At 40.8% G+C, this 15,434-nt stretch overlaps 1 protein-coding gene across 1 annotated transcript; it reads right to left on the bottom strand.

Annotated features, from left to right (window-relative positions):
• Window positions 1-11,501: 11,501 nt before the first annotated feature.
• LOC120644198 (transcription factor MYB44-like) lies at window positions 11,502-14,097 on the bottom strand. The gene is made up of 2 exons (XM_039920760.1): window positions 13,688-14,097; window positions 11,502-12,528 (listed from the first exon to the last, which is right to left on the bottom strand). Exons 1-2 carry the CDS (start codon window positions 13,848-13,850, stop codon window positions 11,879-11,881), a joined length of 813 nt encoding a protein of 270 aa, XP_039776694.1. The 5' UTR covers window positions 13,851-14,097; the 3' UTR covers window positions 11,502-11,878.
• Window positions 14,098-15,434: the final 1,337 nt, after the last annotated feature.

Genomic DNA, 15,434 nt, shown 5'->3' on the forward strand with positions numbered 1-15,434 from the left:
CGATCGCGTGATGCTTCTTGTCCTTAGTTTGGCCGAGAACGGTCCCTATGACATAGATACTAGCAACACTCATGATCTCAAACAGAAGCGTCCAATCTGGGGGTTGGATGATTGGTGCTGAGATGAGGCCTGTTTGAGAGTGTGAAAGGCAGCGAGGCACTCATCGGTGAAGTCAAAGGGTGCTCCTTAGGTAAAAGTCTTGTGAGGGGTCTAGTGATCTAGGAAATATTTTTGATGAAACAGTGATAGAATCTAGCGTGGCCTCAAAAGCTGTAGACTCCCTTGAAATTTATACGAGGTGGAAGCTCTTCTATTATTTCAATCTTAGCTCGGTCCACCTCTATCCCTCATTCAGAGATGAGGTGCCCTCAGATAATTTCCTCACGAACCATGAAATGAAAGTTTTCCCAATTAAGTACCAAGTCTTTTTTCGCGGCATCGTTGCAAGACCTTGTCTAAATTCTCAAGGCAGTGATCGTCGAAGGTTTTTTCATAGATGGAGAAGTCATCCATGAAAACTTCCATGATCTCCTACGATATGACATCCTACGATAGGCATAGGTTCCATAGGGGCATGTGAAAGTGGTCTTGCTTTGATCATCAGGATGGATGGGGATTTGGTGATGACCGGAATACCCATCAAGGAAACAAAAGAAAGAATGGTTTGCAAGTCGTTCCAACATTTCATCAATAAAGAAAAGTGGGAAATGATCCTTCTTTGTTTCCTATGGTCAATGCACACCCTCCATCCAGAAGGGAGACGTTAAGCGATCAACTCATTCGTGTCATTGGGAACAACTGCATCCCTCCCTATTTAGGCACTACCTGAACAGGACTAACGCACTCACTATACGGTACGGGGTAGATAATCTCCGCGCGTAGGAGTTTTAGGACCTCCTTCTTAACAACATCCCTCATTGCATTATTCAACATCCTCTGAGGTTCTCTAGAGAGGGTGCGATAGTGGAATTCAAGGTGATGCGATGGGTACAAAGAGCTGGGCTAATTCACTTGAGATCTTGAAGGGAATATCCCAAAATAGTTCAGTGTGTTCTCTAGGACGGTGATGAGTCTCATGGATTCTTCTTCTAAGAGTTTGTCGCTAATGATTACGGGAGACTCGGTATCACCATGAAGGAAGGCATAACATAGGCCTATGGATAAAGGATTTAACTTGATCGGAGGTCTATGTAGAGTCTCGAACTCAGATATATCCATGGGTCTGCTAGGTTCCTCCTCCTCCTCGATAAATTTTTCAGCATCTTTCTGAAGGAGGGATTCCGGTGAGTCAACAGAGAGAATCCTCTTTACCTCTTCGATTAGTTCAAAATCAAGGGATGGTTCTGTCATGTAGTTTCTGCTCTAGCGATTTGGACAAAATGGGGTTCCTTCCATAGATGGACATCGATCTTACTTTGAGTCGGAGCATCCATGAGCAATATCTCGATGGGGTGCCCGATGAAGAGATGAATGTCATGGACGTCAAACACATGAAAGTCAAGGATTACTTTGACATCCTCGTGTCTAACCAATATGTTCTACAAAATCCCAACTCCTTCTCAGATTTCCCTAGAGGAAGTCTAGAATGTTTTGTCAGTTTGAACCAATGTTACATCTCCCAAAAAGCAGAGTGCGCGTTCGCTAGGGACGATGTTGGCTCTGATAGTAGGACTATAGAGGATGTCTACCGGGGTTCCTCCTATGTGCAAGGAATAGTTGAAGGAGGAGAGATGATTCGAAGAATTTCTGATGGCAGCTCCAGCTTTCTTTACCACTCACTACACATAAAGCTTCTTCACATTTTGTCTACAGAAGGTAGCTTCTTTCCAAAATCTTCAAAAAGATCATCCTCAAATTTGAAAGGGAATTCCGGAGGTTGAATTTCTTCTTTCTCCAGAGCTCGTGGTTCGGGAGAGAATTCTAGGGCTGAATCTAAGGTTGTGGACAGTGGAAGATCATATTCGGTCACTAGAGTATCCTCATGACTTGATGTACGTTCTTCTCGGGAGGGTTTGGACTCAGACATGAAGGAATTATTTTCAGTGATATGATCTTGGATTTCCATGGCTTCGATTAGAGTCTTGTGGGGAAAAAACTCTCCAACAGTAACGTTAAAGTAAAAGGGGGAGTCCATGTTGAACCCCAAGTAAAAATGTTGACGCAACACATGATCAGGTATTGATAGGACAGGGCTGGATTTTACTAGAAGTGAAAATCTTGCCCATGTCGCACCTATATGTTCATTCTCATTCTGCTGAAAGCTGAGGATATCCCTTCATAGAGCAATGATCCGAGACTGGGGGAAAAGCTTGAGACAAAACTTGTCTTTAAGTTCACTCCAGTTTCCATTTACACTCCCTATGGTATGCGTGTACCATTGTCTAGCCTCTTCTACAAGAGAGAAGGGAAACAACTTCCACCTAAGGGTATCATGAGACATGCCTACGATGGCATAGCATGAACACACTAGCTCAAACTCATGCATATGGTGATATGGGTTTTCACTATCAAACCCGGAGAAGGAAGACTCCTGAACCATAGCGATAAGATCAGGACGGAGTTCATAGCAGGATGAAAGAATTGGGTGTTCAGATTGTGGTGGCTCTGTTGATGGCCATTATTTCACATTTTGACCGTCAACATCTTAGGAATAAATCGAGCTCTACACTATATTCCATTCATATTTTATTTAATTCTAGCGAGTTCTACAAGTTTTGGATGAGTTTTAATTTCAGGAGCAAGTGTGCCAAAATTGGGCGAATTGGCTAAAAACCCAGGCCGACTGTCCTCTCCTAAGCCAGCTGGCCTGGCACCTCCACTAACACAGCTATGTCTTCGATCCAGGGGCAATGTGACATGTCTACAATGCCTCCGAGTCATGGATTGGATGACGGTTTGATCAAATGGACCAAAAGTCTTGTACATGGATCAAAGGACACACAACTCAGTGCAAACTCAAGTACAAGTCAGCAATCCAATACCTTGGGACAATCACAAGTGCCAAGACACGACGTCGGTGCAATAGAGGGCTGAGGGGAACTAGAGGCAGGCTAACGGGCCACCCTCGGGCCGGTCGGCCTATCACGTGCCCGCGTTGGTCCTAAGCAACAAACACCGACCCCAGGAGAAGATCAAAGACGTCCAAGAGAAGGCGATGGTCATGTGACCACATCCCTAGGCCGAACAGCCTAGGGGAGGCTAGACGACCCACTCTATAGCCCCTGAAGCTCATCTTCACGTGGAAGTTGCATCAATTGTCAATGTTGCGTACACTTGATGCCTCGGCCTTTTACCGACCTCTAGCTAGCTATAAATAGACCACCATCCATCACTTGTAACACACACCAAATGAGCTCTTCTCTCCTCACTTTCTAGAGTAGGTTAGTAGTTTGGGAGTTAGAGTCGAGTTGAGCTTGTCTCGGGATTCCAAAATCGTCGGAAGTCTGGTATAGCTCTTCTATCTTTCTTTTGACTTTATTAATATAAGTTATCTTCTTTACTTTTCTGAGTTAGCTTTACTTTCCGCATTTATTTTATCATCCCAAGTCTGAGTATTCAGCTTGTGCACGGAAGTAAGTTTTCCTTTAGTATTAGGCTAAGATATCTCTCTCATTTTCGGGATTTTATCTTACGTGTTTTCTCACCCGGACTAGAGGGCTCAAGTTAGTTCTCTAGGTTGAGAGGGATTTCTCTTGAAGGCCTCAAGAGAAATGCTAACACTGAGTACGGCATGGTGTCTGAGCTCAATGTTAGCTAAAAAGTGTGTTCCACCCCACGGTGCCGCTGTGGTAGGCGGCAGGTGGTGACAGCCCTGTCAGTCCCTTGTAGTCCACCACGTTCAGGTGTTTTCATAGCAGTAGTTGCTGACATGTCGGATTCCCTTCTCATCCTAGTCTGAGTCCTTCTCTGAGGCCGCTGAAGTAAGCTCTAGTTCCCCGAAGTGTAGTTAGGTGCTAAGTCTGATCTAGAGAGGCTAGCTCGATAGTTCAGAAGTGCATCAGGTGTATTTTCTCGCTCATTTTTCTCATAGCTGCTACCTCTCTAAGGAGTTGAGCCTCCCATGTGTCATACGGTCATTGCCTGGCCACTTATCCTATCTATTTATCTGACTTACCCCCGTCAAGTTAGTCGGTTGATTGAACTGGTACGGTTGTCATTTGATTCATGATATTCTTTACCTGGTTTCTCTGAGGAAAATTACAATACCCTGGAATACTCAAAGGTGAAGTGCTACAGCGGTGATTCTATGCACTTGTAGAATTAACATTCTATTGGGCTTAAGAAACGCCAACAGGCTCGTAGAACTCGCCTTTAGGAGCAGAAAAGTCTTGGATAGAAGGTTGCTCCATGGTAGCAGGGGTAAAGGTAGTAGAATGAAAATTAAAGAGGATCGTGAATAAATCACGTAGGATAGAGAGGCTTTTAAAGGATAGCTTCTTCATTGATAGTAGGGGTTAAGGTAAAAGGAAAGAAAAGGAAAAGATACGAGGACGACTAGGTAAGATGATAGATGCAGTGACCGTTCCCCGAAAATAGTGCCAAAAAGCTTGGTGAGCATTTTAGTGTCATGAATAAATCCGCAAGCGCACGGATACCGTCGTAGCTTTCATCTCAGTGTATTCCAAGGGTTACCGAATCCAAGGGAATGTGTGTGCACTAACTTCTATTCTAGTCGGTGCAAGGGCACACCAAGATAGGTAGAAGGGTAGACAGGATTCCTAAGATAGCACTACAGCTGAGTTAAATGTCAATCTCTCGGGCACAATACTCGCTTCGGGCGCCGGCTTACACTTGGTCTGCTAGGTGTCTCCGGCCAACAACTCTATGCTATATCCGAACGTGGAGGATTACGAAGGACCAATAGAGTTGTCACCCCCTACGACCTACCTCTAACAAATCGTGGGATATAATGCAAGCGAAGGATGACCCCTAGCCTAGACACCATGTCTACGCTAATGATTACTACTGCAGTCTAACCACGTATGCGTAGCAAACTATAGCACTCCGTATAAATACAAAGCAACGAACCTGCAAGTAAGAGAACTGATCTCACTCAACTACAAGCACTACTAGCTTATACTAAACCATGTATAATACTATAGATAGGAACCACGAATGCTTATTGAGCACTGAAGAATGTAGCAGCATCAGTAGAGGTACAAGCTGGGAGCAGAGTATCGACAACTCGACACTTCTCCCAAACTATATCTCAGTGAAAGGACCTTATGATGCCTAGAGGGGGGTGAATAGGCAATCTGCAGCTCAAAAATATTTAAAAACCTGTCAGATGCAGACTCAGCTCGGATACTCCGGGTTTTGTGTCCGGAGTATCCCTAGCTATATCCAGAGTCTCCGGGTACGAATCAACGTGAAAGAAAACTGCAGGAATCGGTGTATGAAAAGTAGATCGAGCTATAGAATGAGTACCAGGGGTTCCTTAAGGTTGATATCCAGCAAACAAATCTCACTAGAAAACCCTAGAAATGAAGTCACACAAGCAAATAGCAAGAAAACAAGTAATACAACGAGGAAGAGGCAGCGATTTGTTTCCCGAAGTTCACACCCAAAGGTGCTACGTCTCCGTTGAGGAAGGATTCAAGAGATGGTGCTCAAAAACCCCTATGTTCCTCTCCCAAGGGCGAGATCACCTCTCAAGCCCAAGGTCACTTACTATGGATTCCTCAGCGAGGAATGGAGCTTACAAACTTCTTGTGCAGCTCACAATCGTGGTTGAGAAGTCACAAGCACGCCTAGCCGTCTAGGAGCATGAGGCTCTAAGAGTAACAAACTTGAATCCGCGAACTTGACCAACACCAAGTGCTCAAGAGATGGGAATAAGGCTCACTAGCACGAATCCTTGCTCTTGCTTGCTTCTCACTCAAATCCCTTAAAGGAATCACTCAAGAAGGGAGAGAAGGGAGTGAGAGATCTCTTTCTTGGCTTAGGGAAATGTTCAGCTCATCAAATGGGCAAGAGAGCTTGAGATGAAGGAGATGAGGGGGTATTTATACCCCTCACCCAGAAAATAGCCGTTGGGCGAAAGGTTACCCGGAGACTCCGGGTATAAGCCCGGAGACTCCGGGCAAACCTAAATTTCAGCCCGGGAACAGTCACCCGGACACTCCGGGCAAAGGGGTCCGGAGTATCCAGCCCTATACCCGGAGTATCCGGGTTAGGCAGGGAAGAACTCTGGTTTTTGCTCTTTTGAGTTGTATTTGTGTCTCACAAATGTCGGTCTAAGTTCTCTTGAGCACTAGTTTTAAGTCAACAACTTTGAATCAAGTCCCTCTTGATAGTACGACGTTCCTATACTCAAATTTCAAATATAAAATCTAATTTCTTGAGTAAACTTGAACTCCGCTTTTTCATTTCCTTTTTGAGGGGTCGTACATCGTCACTTGATTCACTTATACAAATTCACCACCTAAACACATGCTCAATTATACGATTAAATGCACATGTGTTTTGTCATTAACCACCAAAACCCACTTAGGGGCCTAGATCACTTTCACTCACTCTTGTAGAGGTACAAATTGGAGAAGAGCGCTGACCCCCGGCGCCCCTCCTAAGTACCTATACTCTCTCCTATTCTAAAGACAAGCTAAACAAAGCTCTCTTGTGCGAAGTTCACACTTGGTGATGTGTCTCAAAATGGAGCTCCCCCCTCTAGTATTTATAGAGGATGATCATATGGTGCTTTCGGCCGAGAGTAGGGTTGGACTCACTTGGAACCACCCTTGTGGGACAATAAGGAGCTGCCACATGAAAGCTCAAGGTCGGTTGTGCAAAAACCCAGTGAGTCGATCGAGTCGGTCGGCCGATCTACTTTTGGCTCCAAACCGGCTCAACTTTGGCTGGGTGACTACTAGGTGGGCCCCAAGGTCGGTTTTGCATGATACCCATTGTCCCAAGTCGGTTGCTTGTGTTTGTGGGCCCTTTGATCCATGTGAGGCTGAATGGCACGCTCTGATTGGTCGACGCCCTTTGCCTTGTGTTTTCTGCCTTGTTAGACCTATATACAAATATTTACCAACACTTGTGAAAATAGTTAGTAATAAACCTCTACCACTAGGTTGATATTTTTTTTATGTATTTATACAGGATTTGATGACCTAAAATTGGTATTTAGGAGCCGTCAACAAAAACACGCGCGCATTGGGTTCGGTAAGACAAAGCGAACCATATCTCCCCAGCACTAGCATACGTGGTGCGTGAAGATCCGTCTGGCGGTATTTTTGCGTCAACACTTGTGAAAAGATCTTCAAAATAAGACCACACTTGCATATATTTGCACAATAAATTTTAAATTTTTTAGTATTAAATAATTAGTTTTAAATCATGGGAACAAATAATTTAACAACATGAACAAATAATTGTTTAATAAATAAAAAAGTAATCCAACAAACAAATAATAATGTACAACAAACAAAATATTAAACATTATGAACATCTGATTGCATAGGATAAGTTATGGAAAAAATATCGCGAACAAATAAGTCAATATCACCGAACAATTTAATTCAAAAAAAGAACAAATAATTTTACATCACTAACAAATTACTTACACACAGAAAAATAATTTTATATGAATGACAAATGCATTCACATCGTAAAATAAATTATTCTTTTAGCAAGTAGATTATGGATAGATGCTGAATAAGTTAGTATATGACGTAAATAAGTTATTTCCTACACCAACTAATCAGTCACAATAAGAAAAAATTAGCATGAAATATGATAAAAATTAGCATGAGGTTTAAAATAAAAAAAGGAAAGAAACAAAATAAAAATTAATATATACATCAAAGGATTATAAGTTAAAGAAAAAATACAAATACAAATTTCAGAATAGAAAAAGGAAAAATGGAATACAAGATATTTAACAAGAAAAAAGAAAAAGAAAAACAATTGTCTCGTTGAGGCAAGAAATATAAATAACATGAAAAAAACAAACAAGTAATAAATACATAAATAATTAGAAATAAAAGAAAAATAATAATTATAAGAAAATAAATAGGAAATAGTAAATAAATACGAAGAAAGAATGGGATAAATAAATGAATATACATAGAATTAGAGGGGGAAAGAAAGGAAAATGAAAGTTGAAAGAAAAAAATGAAAGAGAAAAGAATATAATAATGGTGAAACTCACTTGGAGCCTCGGCTAACAAAAAAAACTAATAGACAAGTAAAAATAAAATAAATAAATTAGAAGTAAATATAAAGGAAAAATAATAATGGTACCATTTGCTTTCTTGAGCAGTTAGCTGATAGAATAATAAAAAACCTAGCCTGACGCTGCTAGTTTGCCCGCTCAGTATAGATGGTTATGGGCTATTGTGCTTCTCCCACCAAGTACTATTGGGCTGATTGTCCTTGCATTTTCAGGCGATGGATTCACCGATTGTAGCATATGAGATACAGTATATATTCTCTCAGACCATCAGTTGGAGCGATCAGCTGCATTAGCGATGCGTAACCGCACCTGCAGCCAGCAGCAGTTAGCCAGTTACTATATAGGAGGGTCAGCCGGTCAGAGGCTCCGAGCTTTGATCGGAAGAGAACGGCGAACAAACTCCGAGTAGATGTCCGAAACAAGCGACGAGTTGGGCTAGGCTGAAATCTTAGCTGATGAGTTGGGGAAGGTTAGGCCTTAAATTATATTGGGCTCCACATTTGAGTTGAAGATTTTCTTGAAATGCTTATTGGGCCAGTAAAAGAATAATTGGTCTTCTGCACGGTGTTACAATTTTCTTTTTACCATTAGGGACCATTAATTGACCCAGCCACCCGGGTCTCGGGGTCTGCACCTGCAACAACTATACGTCACCCGAGCTACATTTGATGGATCCATGGCCCAAAGGATTTCCTAGAAGACGCGCACGCAGCCCAATATCAAATCGGCCCAATAAATATTTTAGCTGCATCTTTGACGTGTCTTGTATTGGGCTGGTGCATTATTCTATACACTAGGCAGCAGCCTTTTAATATTTTGTACTACGTACATATTTTTAATTTTATTTCCCCTTGCCAGTAACAGAATTTATTTTTCTACGCATATGCATACAAATAAGTTGACTAGCTGCATGCAGCAAGCATATTCATGCAAATACCTTATCTTATCTTTTCTTTATTTTATTATTTATTCATTCTATTTCTATTTCCTTTTTCTTCTTGTTTCTAATGCTCAAGTAAATATTTCTTCCCTAGTATATAATATATTTCCTTTTCTTCTCATTTTTCTTATTTTATTCTCTATTTTCTTTCTGTGTGAGTGTTTTAAAGGTATTAATAATTGATGTATTTTCTAATCTTATTTTCCTCCTGTTGCTTATCTAATGTTTTTCCTTTGTTCTTTAATTTCTTATTCCATTTTTTATCTGTTCTTTCTGTACCTATCCTCTTTTTCTATGTTTTCCATATTCTTCTCTTACTCATATAGTTCAATTTATCAATTATAAATAGTAATAATTTGTTTTGTGTTCATAACATAATTATTCAAGGTGTACAATCTATTTGTTCATTTTGTAGATTAAATTGTTCGGCCATATTGACTCGTTTGTTCGCGTCTTTTATTTTCTACTATATAGCCTATATAGTTAAATGTTCGCGATGTTTAATATTTTATTCCTTGTACATTATTATTTGTTCATTATGTTCAATCTTTTTGTTCGTACAAAAAATTATTTGTTCTATTGTGAAAATATTTGCTCCTAGTTGCCGAGATTAATTATTTAGTGTTAAAAAATACTTTTAAAAAATATCATGCAAATATTGCCAAGTATGGTCTTGTTTTGAAGATCTTCTCATAAAAAAAATATTGGTGCAGTCCAAATTTTATTTGGATGCTCTGTTTAATAGTTATAGTTTTTTTAGTTTTGAAATTGTATATATGTGGATGATGTCATCATAATTGTCTTATTTTGCATGCATGCACAAATTCTCTCTTGAGAACCGCCATGACACGTGCAAATAGTTGAGAGTGCTAAATTATTTAGGTAAAGCCTCCAGAGATTTGAGGCCCATATTTAGCATGCTGGAGAAAGTTTTTGGACCGCGCACTTCAGGCGATAGAGTCCGATTGTAAGCGATACGTAGACGCTCCGGTCTGCACAGGTGAAGCAAGACGAACTGATTGTGCATGGTCTATTCGTGCATGGATTTGTGCAACCGTTGGTCTTCATTTCGAAATCTATCGTGTAGTTGGGGCCCTCGGTTACCAAGGAGAGATTAATCCTAAATAAAAAGTAGAACTCAAAGATTAATGTATTTTTTTCACGAGAAAACGTTGAACTGCACCACATCTTTTGGACCAGCAGTAACAAAATTTCAGGGTGAGAAAACTCCGCCACCACGCCGGCAGACTGTTCCTATTCACAAAATATCCCTTCTTCCATGTTCTTGCAATTTATCTAACAGAAAGTAACTTGGTTTTGTAAACATGACAAGGATGTGTTTTGTGTCAGATACTACTCTCAAACGTTAGAAATTTAGGTATACCAATTGCTTGCCCTAGACTTTATAGTATATATATCTTTTTTTATAAAGGTTGTAGGGCCATTCAGAATGTCAACTCTGTCAAGAGAAAAACAGGTTTCTGGCCAGGTACTGTGCAAATCTAACCTTTTCCTTCCTTTTTGTAAGAAACACTATTTCCATATTTGTGACCAATATAAATACATTTTGCATCCATATTTGTGACCAATATAAATACATTTTGCACATGCTAAAAAACATATTCTATAGAAACTAAAGCACCACACTCTTTAATTGCATTGCAAGGGAGATCTCTTATTCTTCCTACTCTCTTGCCAGCCAGATAAGCAAGCAAGGTTACACGCCAAATTAACATCCCAACAATGACATATTCTTTTTCACCAGCCACTCGCCTTTTCACTTAGATTATAGCTTACACATATTCTGTAATACATTTATTTATATGACGAGATAGCTACATCTGATGACCAATGTTTTAACCGACATCTTTAAAAACCCAGTCTAGCTACTTATAAAACGGCCAGTTTTATAGCCTAATCTAGCTTGCTCTTTGCTTGCAAGAACTAAAGACATCTAGTTACTATATGCGTTAAAAATGGCAAGGAGTTGCAACAACCCGCACATAAGTGTCAAAGAAATGAAGAGAGATTAAGCTGCAATTGTACTCCAGACTTGTAGCACCCACTCAGCTGTACAAAATGTTTGGTCAGTTGTACTTTTACTCGCATTGGTAGCTAGAAGAAGACAGAAGGCAGTTAGTGCGTAATTGTGAGGTTAGATATAGAGTGTTTTTGGGCGTTGCATGGCATGTTATAGTTAAATGCTTTACGCGACTGCATCACCGTTGAAGTAATTAAGATGATACTTGTAAGATCGAAATGTAAAATAAAAAATTTGATTAATCCTTACCAGGGTAACAACATTTGGTTAAGAAATCACAATTTAAACACAAGGATTCATCTATATTTTACACCTTTGAGCATGCACATAAACCCTGAAGGATCTATTAGGTCACACCATGCATGTTTAGTTTTCTAGATGAGTACAGATAATATGGAGCCCATGCATGAGTTTTGCTGCAAAAACTCTGAACTCGATGGATCAGATCACCAACTAATCACAAGATAAACAACACAATACTTCAGTAGACTAAGCAATCAACACTGAAGGAATTAACCATGTGTCTTGAACCTTATTTGATCGATCGTTCTGCACATGATCACAATGCCCTAATAACCTGAACGATGGTGGTCTAACCCTGCTTGCATATGCTTCTCCTGAACTAGTGCATGCAATTTAATTAGAGATGATGCCCTAAGAAACAACACCGATCAATACACTTGATTGATCACCAGTTGATCTTCCGAGAACACAATTTATCTTATGAGGACACACCGACGCCGAGGAAGTCGATGAAGGGCACGTCCTTCCTCTTCAGTGCCTCTTCGCCGTCGCTGGCATGGTAATCCTTCTGTCGGTGTTCATGGCGGCCATGGTGGCCGATGTCCATAGACAGCGCTTCTCTTGGAGTGGAGAAGGTGATGGACACAGGAGGCGCCGGTTGCTTGCCGCTGTAGGTGCTGTACCTCGCCACCTCGTAATTCGGCCCCAGCAAGCCCTTGCTGCCATTAGCTGTGCCAAACCTCTTGAACAGTGACGTGGGAGGAGAAGCCGCCGGCGAGCTGAACAAACCGCCACCGCCGCCTAGCTTGGAGAAGCCGAAGCAGAGCGAGCTCGTCGCCGGCAAGCCGGTGCCGAAGGGATACGCCGAGGATGGCGAGGAGGAATGGGAGGAGCTTGCGGCCCTGGCATGGAGCCTGGAGCGCTCGCGGCTGCGGCGCGCCATGACGACGTGCCAGTGGTTCTTGACGGCATTGTCCGTGCGGCCGGGGAAGAGGTGGGCGATGAGCGCCCACTTGTTGCCGTGGGCGTGGTGGGCCTTGAGCAGCCGCTCCTCCTCCTCCTCCGTGAACGGCCGCTTGTTGATCCGAGGGTCCAGCTGGTTGAACCACCGGAGCCGGCAGCTCTTGCCTTGAGACAATTAAATTGTTTTCCACCAAATTAGTATGAAAAATTAACAAATAATCCAATTGTCATATGTCAGGAGATTATATTATATTACCTGAATAATTTTACCATCTACTAGTTAATTAGGAATCGCAAGATTAAAAGAGAGTGGCCACAGAAAGGCGTTTGCTTGCAAATCTGATAATTGCAAGCATGACATGAGGGGTGAGTGAAAATTTCCCAGCGGGTGTAGGTGATCCACTCTTGACACAGGCACTTGTGCATGGGTCAGATGAGCCAACGGTGCGTGCATGTTGGATTTATTTTTTGGTTTACAGAAACATGCTTGATCTTTTCCTTCCTTGCTTTATACATATATTTCTTGACAAAATAATTGGATTTTAATTTTTAATTAGATGTGGGGAAAACTAAAGATGCTTCGTATGACTTGAGTGTCAAAATTGAGGAAAAACATGTCCGATGTAGACATGCTACTTTTCATTTTACTTCGATTCAGAGATCATATGCAAATAAATACTTGATCCATTATCAGAAAATATGAACACTTTGATTGAATAAAGATCAAAATTCTATCATATTTGTTACTCTTAATTCATCTCGACTAAATATGTTTTACTATCCCGTTATGCTAATGTTCTTTAACTACATGAAACAGAAGAACAATCTCAGAAAGTCAGTACTACTGGTCACACAATTTTTATTCCGTTATCTCCAGGATATCTTCTCAAAATTAACTAACAATGCAAAAACTCATTTAGCTAGCTCACACAAGATTCATGCTCAAATCATTTGGGTGTGTGTGGCTTTTCTTGATGTTGTTTTCCGATAGAAGCATGTGCTTGAACAAAATTATTTCCCCACAAAGATATAACACACAGGCATGATATGAAATCTGTTTCCCACAAAATAACACAATAAGCAAGTCAATTTTCATCCCCAGTCAAAAAAATATGGGCAAAGTTAAGTAAAAACCTGAATAATATGACCAAAGAAATGCATCAGGCAGATCCATGGCTGGATCCAAGGATGCACATGATCCCGGACACAAAAATCAATAACACATCATGCAGGAATCCTTGTGGTGGGGCAACTTCTTTACGAAAATGAAAGCAAGGTAGGAGAACAACACACAGAAAACAGCCGATCAAAGAAACCAACCAACCTGATCTCCCCTCCAGCTTCTCAGAAATGGAGTTCCAGTTCTGCGGCCCATACTTCTTGACCAGCTGCTTAAGCTTCTCATCCTCCCCAGGCCGCCAGTGGCCTCTCGGGCATGATGACGATCTGGCGCCATCAGATGTGTTCGTTGTCGATGAGAATGCCATCTCTGCCAGGAACAAGAAATCTGATGCTTGACTAGCGAGCTTCGATTGATGCTAATAATTTCGACGAGCAGGACGAAGAACAGTTGTGTATGATTGAGCTTGCTCTTATCTACAGACTAGTCAAAAGCTAGGGTGTGCCTAGGTAGAGGGATAGATGAGAGAGTGTGTGAGATAGAAGGCCAGGGTGTTTGCCCATATATACATGTACACACGTTGGTCGAAATTGGCCTCTAGGGCTTTGATGAAAGGTCCCTTTAGTTTAGTTTCACACGACAAGAAGGCTGTGGGGTTGCTTATATAATAATGTGTCAACAAGTCATCGCTCTCTCTCACCAACTTGCCTCTGCTGTTTGGCTATTTGCCAAAGACCACTCTTCTCACAGTTCTCATCAAACACAAACCTATCCCCGATTCGTGGCTTCTATATTGTACTTCTTGTCCAACTTCCCTAACAATATTCTCCTCAATGAAAGATACCATCAGTACTTAAATAGATGGATCACATATAGTTGTCCAAATAATGTTGTATGTGTTGTTTACGCTGTTATACTTTATGGAAAGGATCATGACTCATAAGAAAACTATATGGGCCAATGCCATGCGTAATTAGTGATTAATGCTGCAGAAGAGTTTTATCAAAAAAATGCTGCAGAACAGATATGTTTACAGTTGTGTTGTCCTCGATAAATAGAAAATACAAGAATTTCAATTGGTAAGGCTATTTTATATCTTGAATCAATGTTTAAGTTACATTGTTTTAATAATTTCTTTCATTATCTTGTAATAGCTAGGACAACCTGATGCCAAATCAATTGTGCACACCTTTCTTCATAGACAAGACAAGCACATGAAACTAATTGTACATATATGTGTGGTACTATTGCCTATATATAGTTTATTAGTTTATTTATATTTCTTTAGTTGCAAACTACTGTTGATTCAGATAGTCATATTTTATTATTACTGTCTAATTCTGCTATTATTATTATTACTGTCCGATTCTATGTTTTCATTAAGTTCATTACACCCTGGCCTGTTTAATATGGTCGAGTATATGCAAACATGCATGATTCAGATTGTTTTTTTTAGAAAAATTACATGTTAAAGAAATTTTGTAGGAAAAAAAAGTGCTTACAGTCAACATCTCGGTTTACCCCAAGAGGTAAACCGTTCTAGCTCTGGCAATTTACAACCATTCATAAAAAGAGTAAGCCTAGTAATGACTACTGAGCTAGCATTCACGAAAGGTGGTTGGCTGCATCCTGATCGGATCCGATGCCCAGATTAGCAATCTTGGAGCATGGGATGGTATGCAGAAGGGGGGTGCATTCAAGAATCCATCTTGCTCACAATTCATTGTGTATGGCAGATATGAAGTAACACATGCAACTTGATGACTCTATGCCTTGCAGTGACCCTGCGGCCTGCAGAAAGATGTTTTCTGGTCCACAATGTATACTAGGATTGACATATTGTAGTTATGAGAAAAGGAAGTCTTGCACTATATTTGCCAAATTAATTTATGCACGTACTTTTTCCTAAAAATTCTAGTATGTATCAGACTCTCAGCATTACTACCTGCAT

Source organism: Panicum virgatum, chromosome 8K (genome assembly GCF_016808335.1).
Source record: "Panicum virgatum strain AP13 chromosome 8K, P.virgatum_v5, whole genome shotgun sequence".
NCBI lineage: Eukaryota > Viridiplantae > Streptophyta > Magnoliopsida > Poales > Poaceae > Panicum > Panicum virgatum.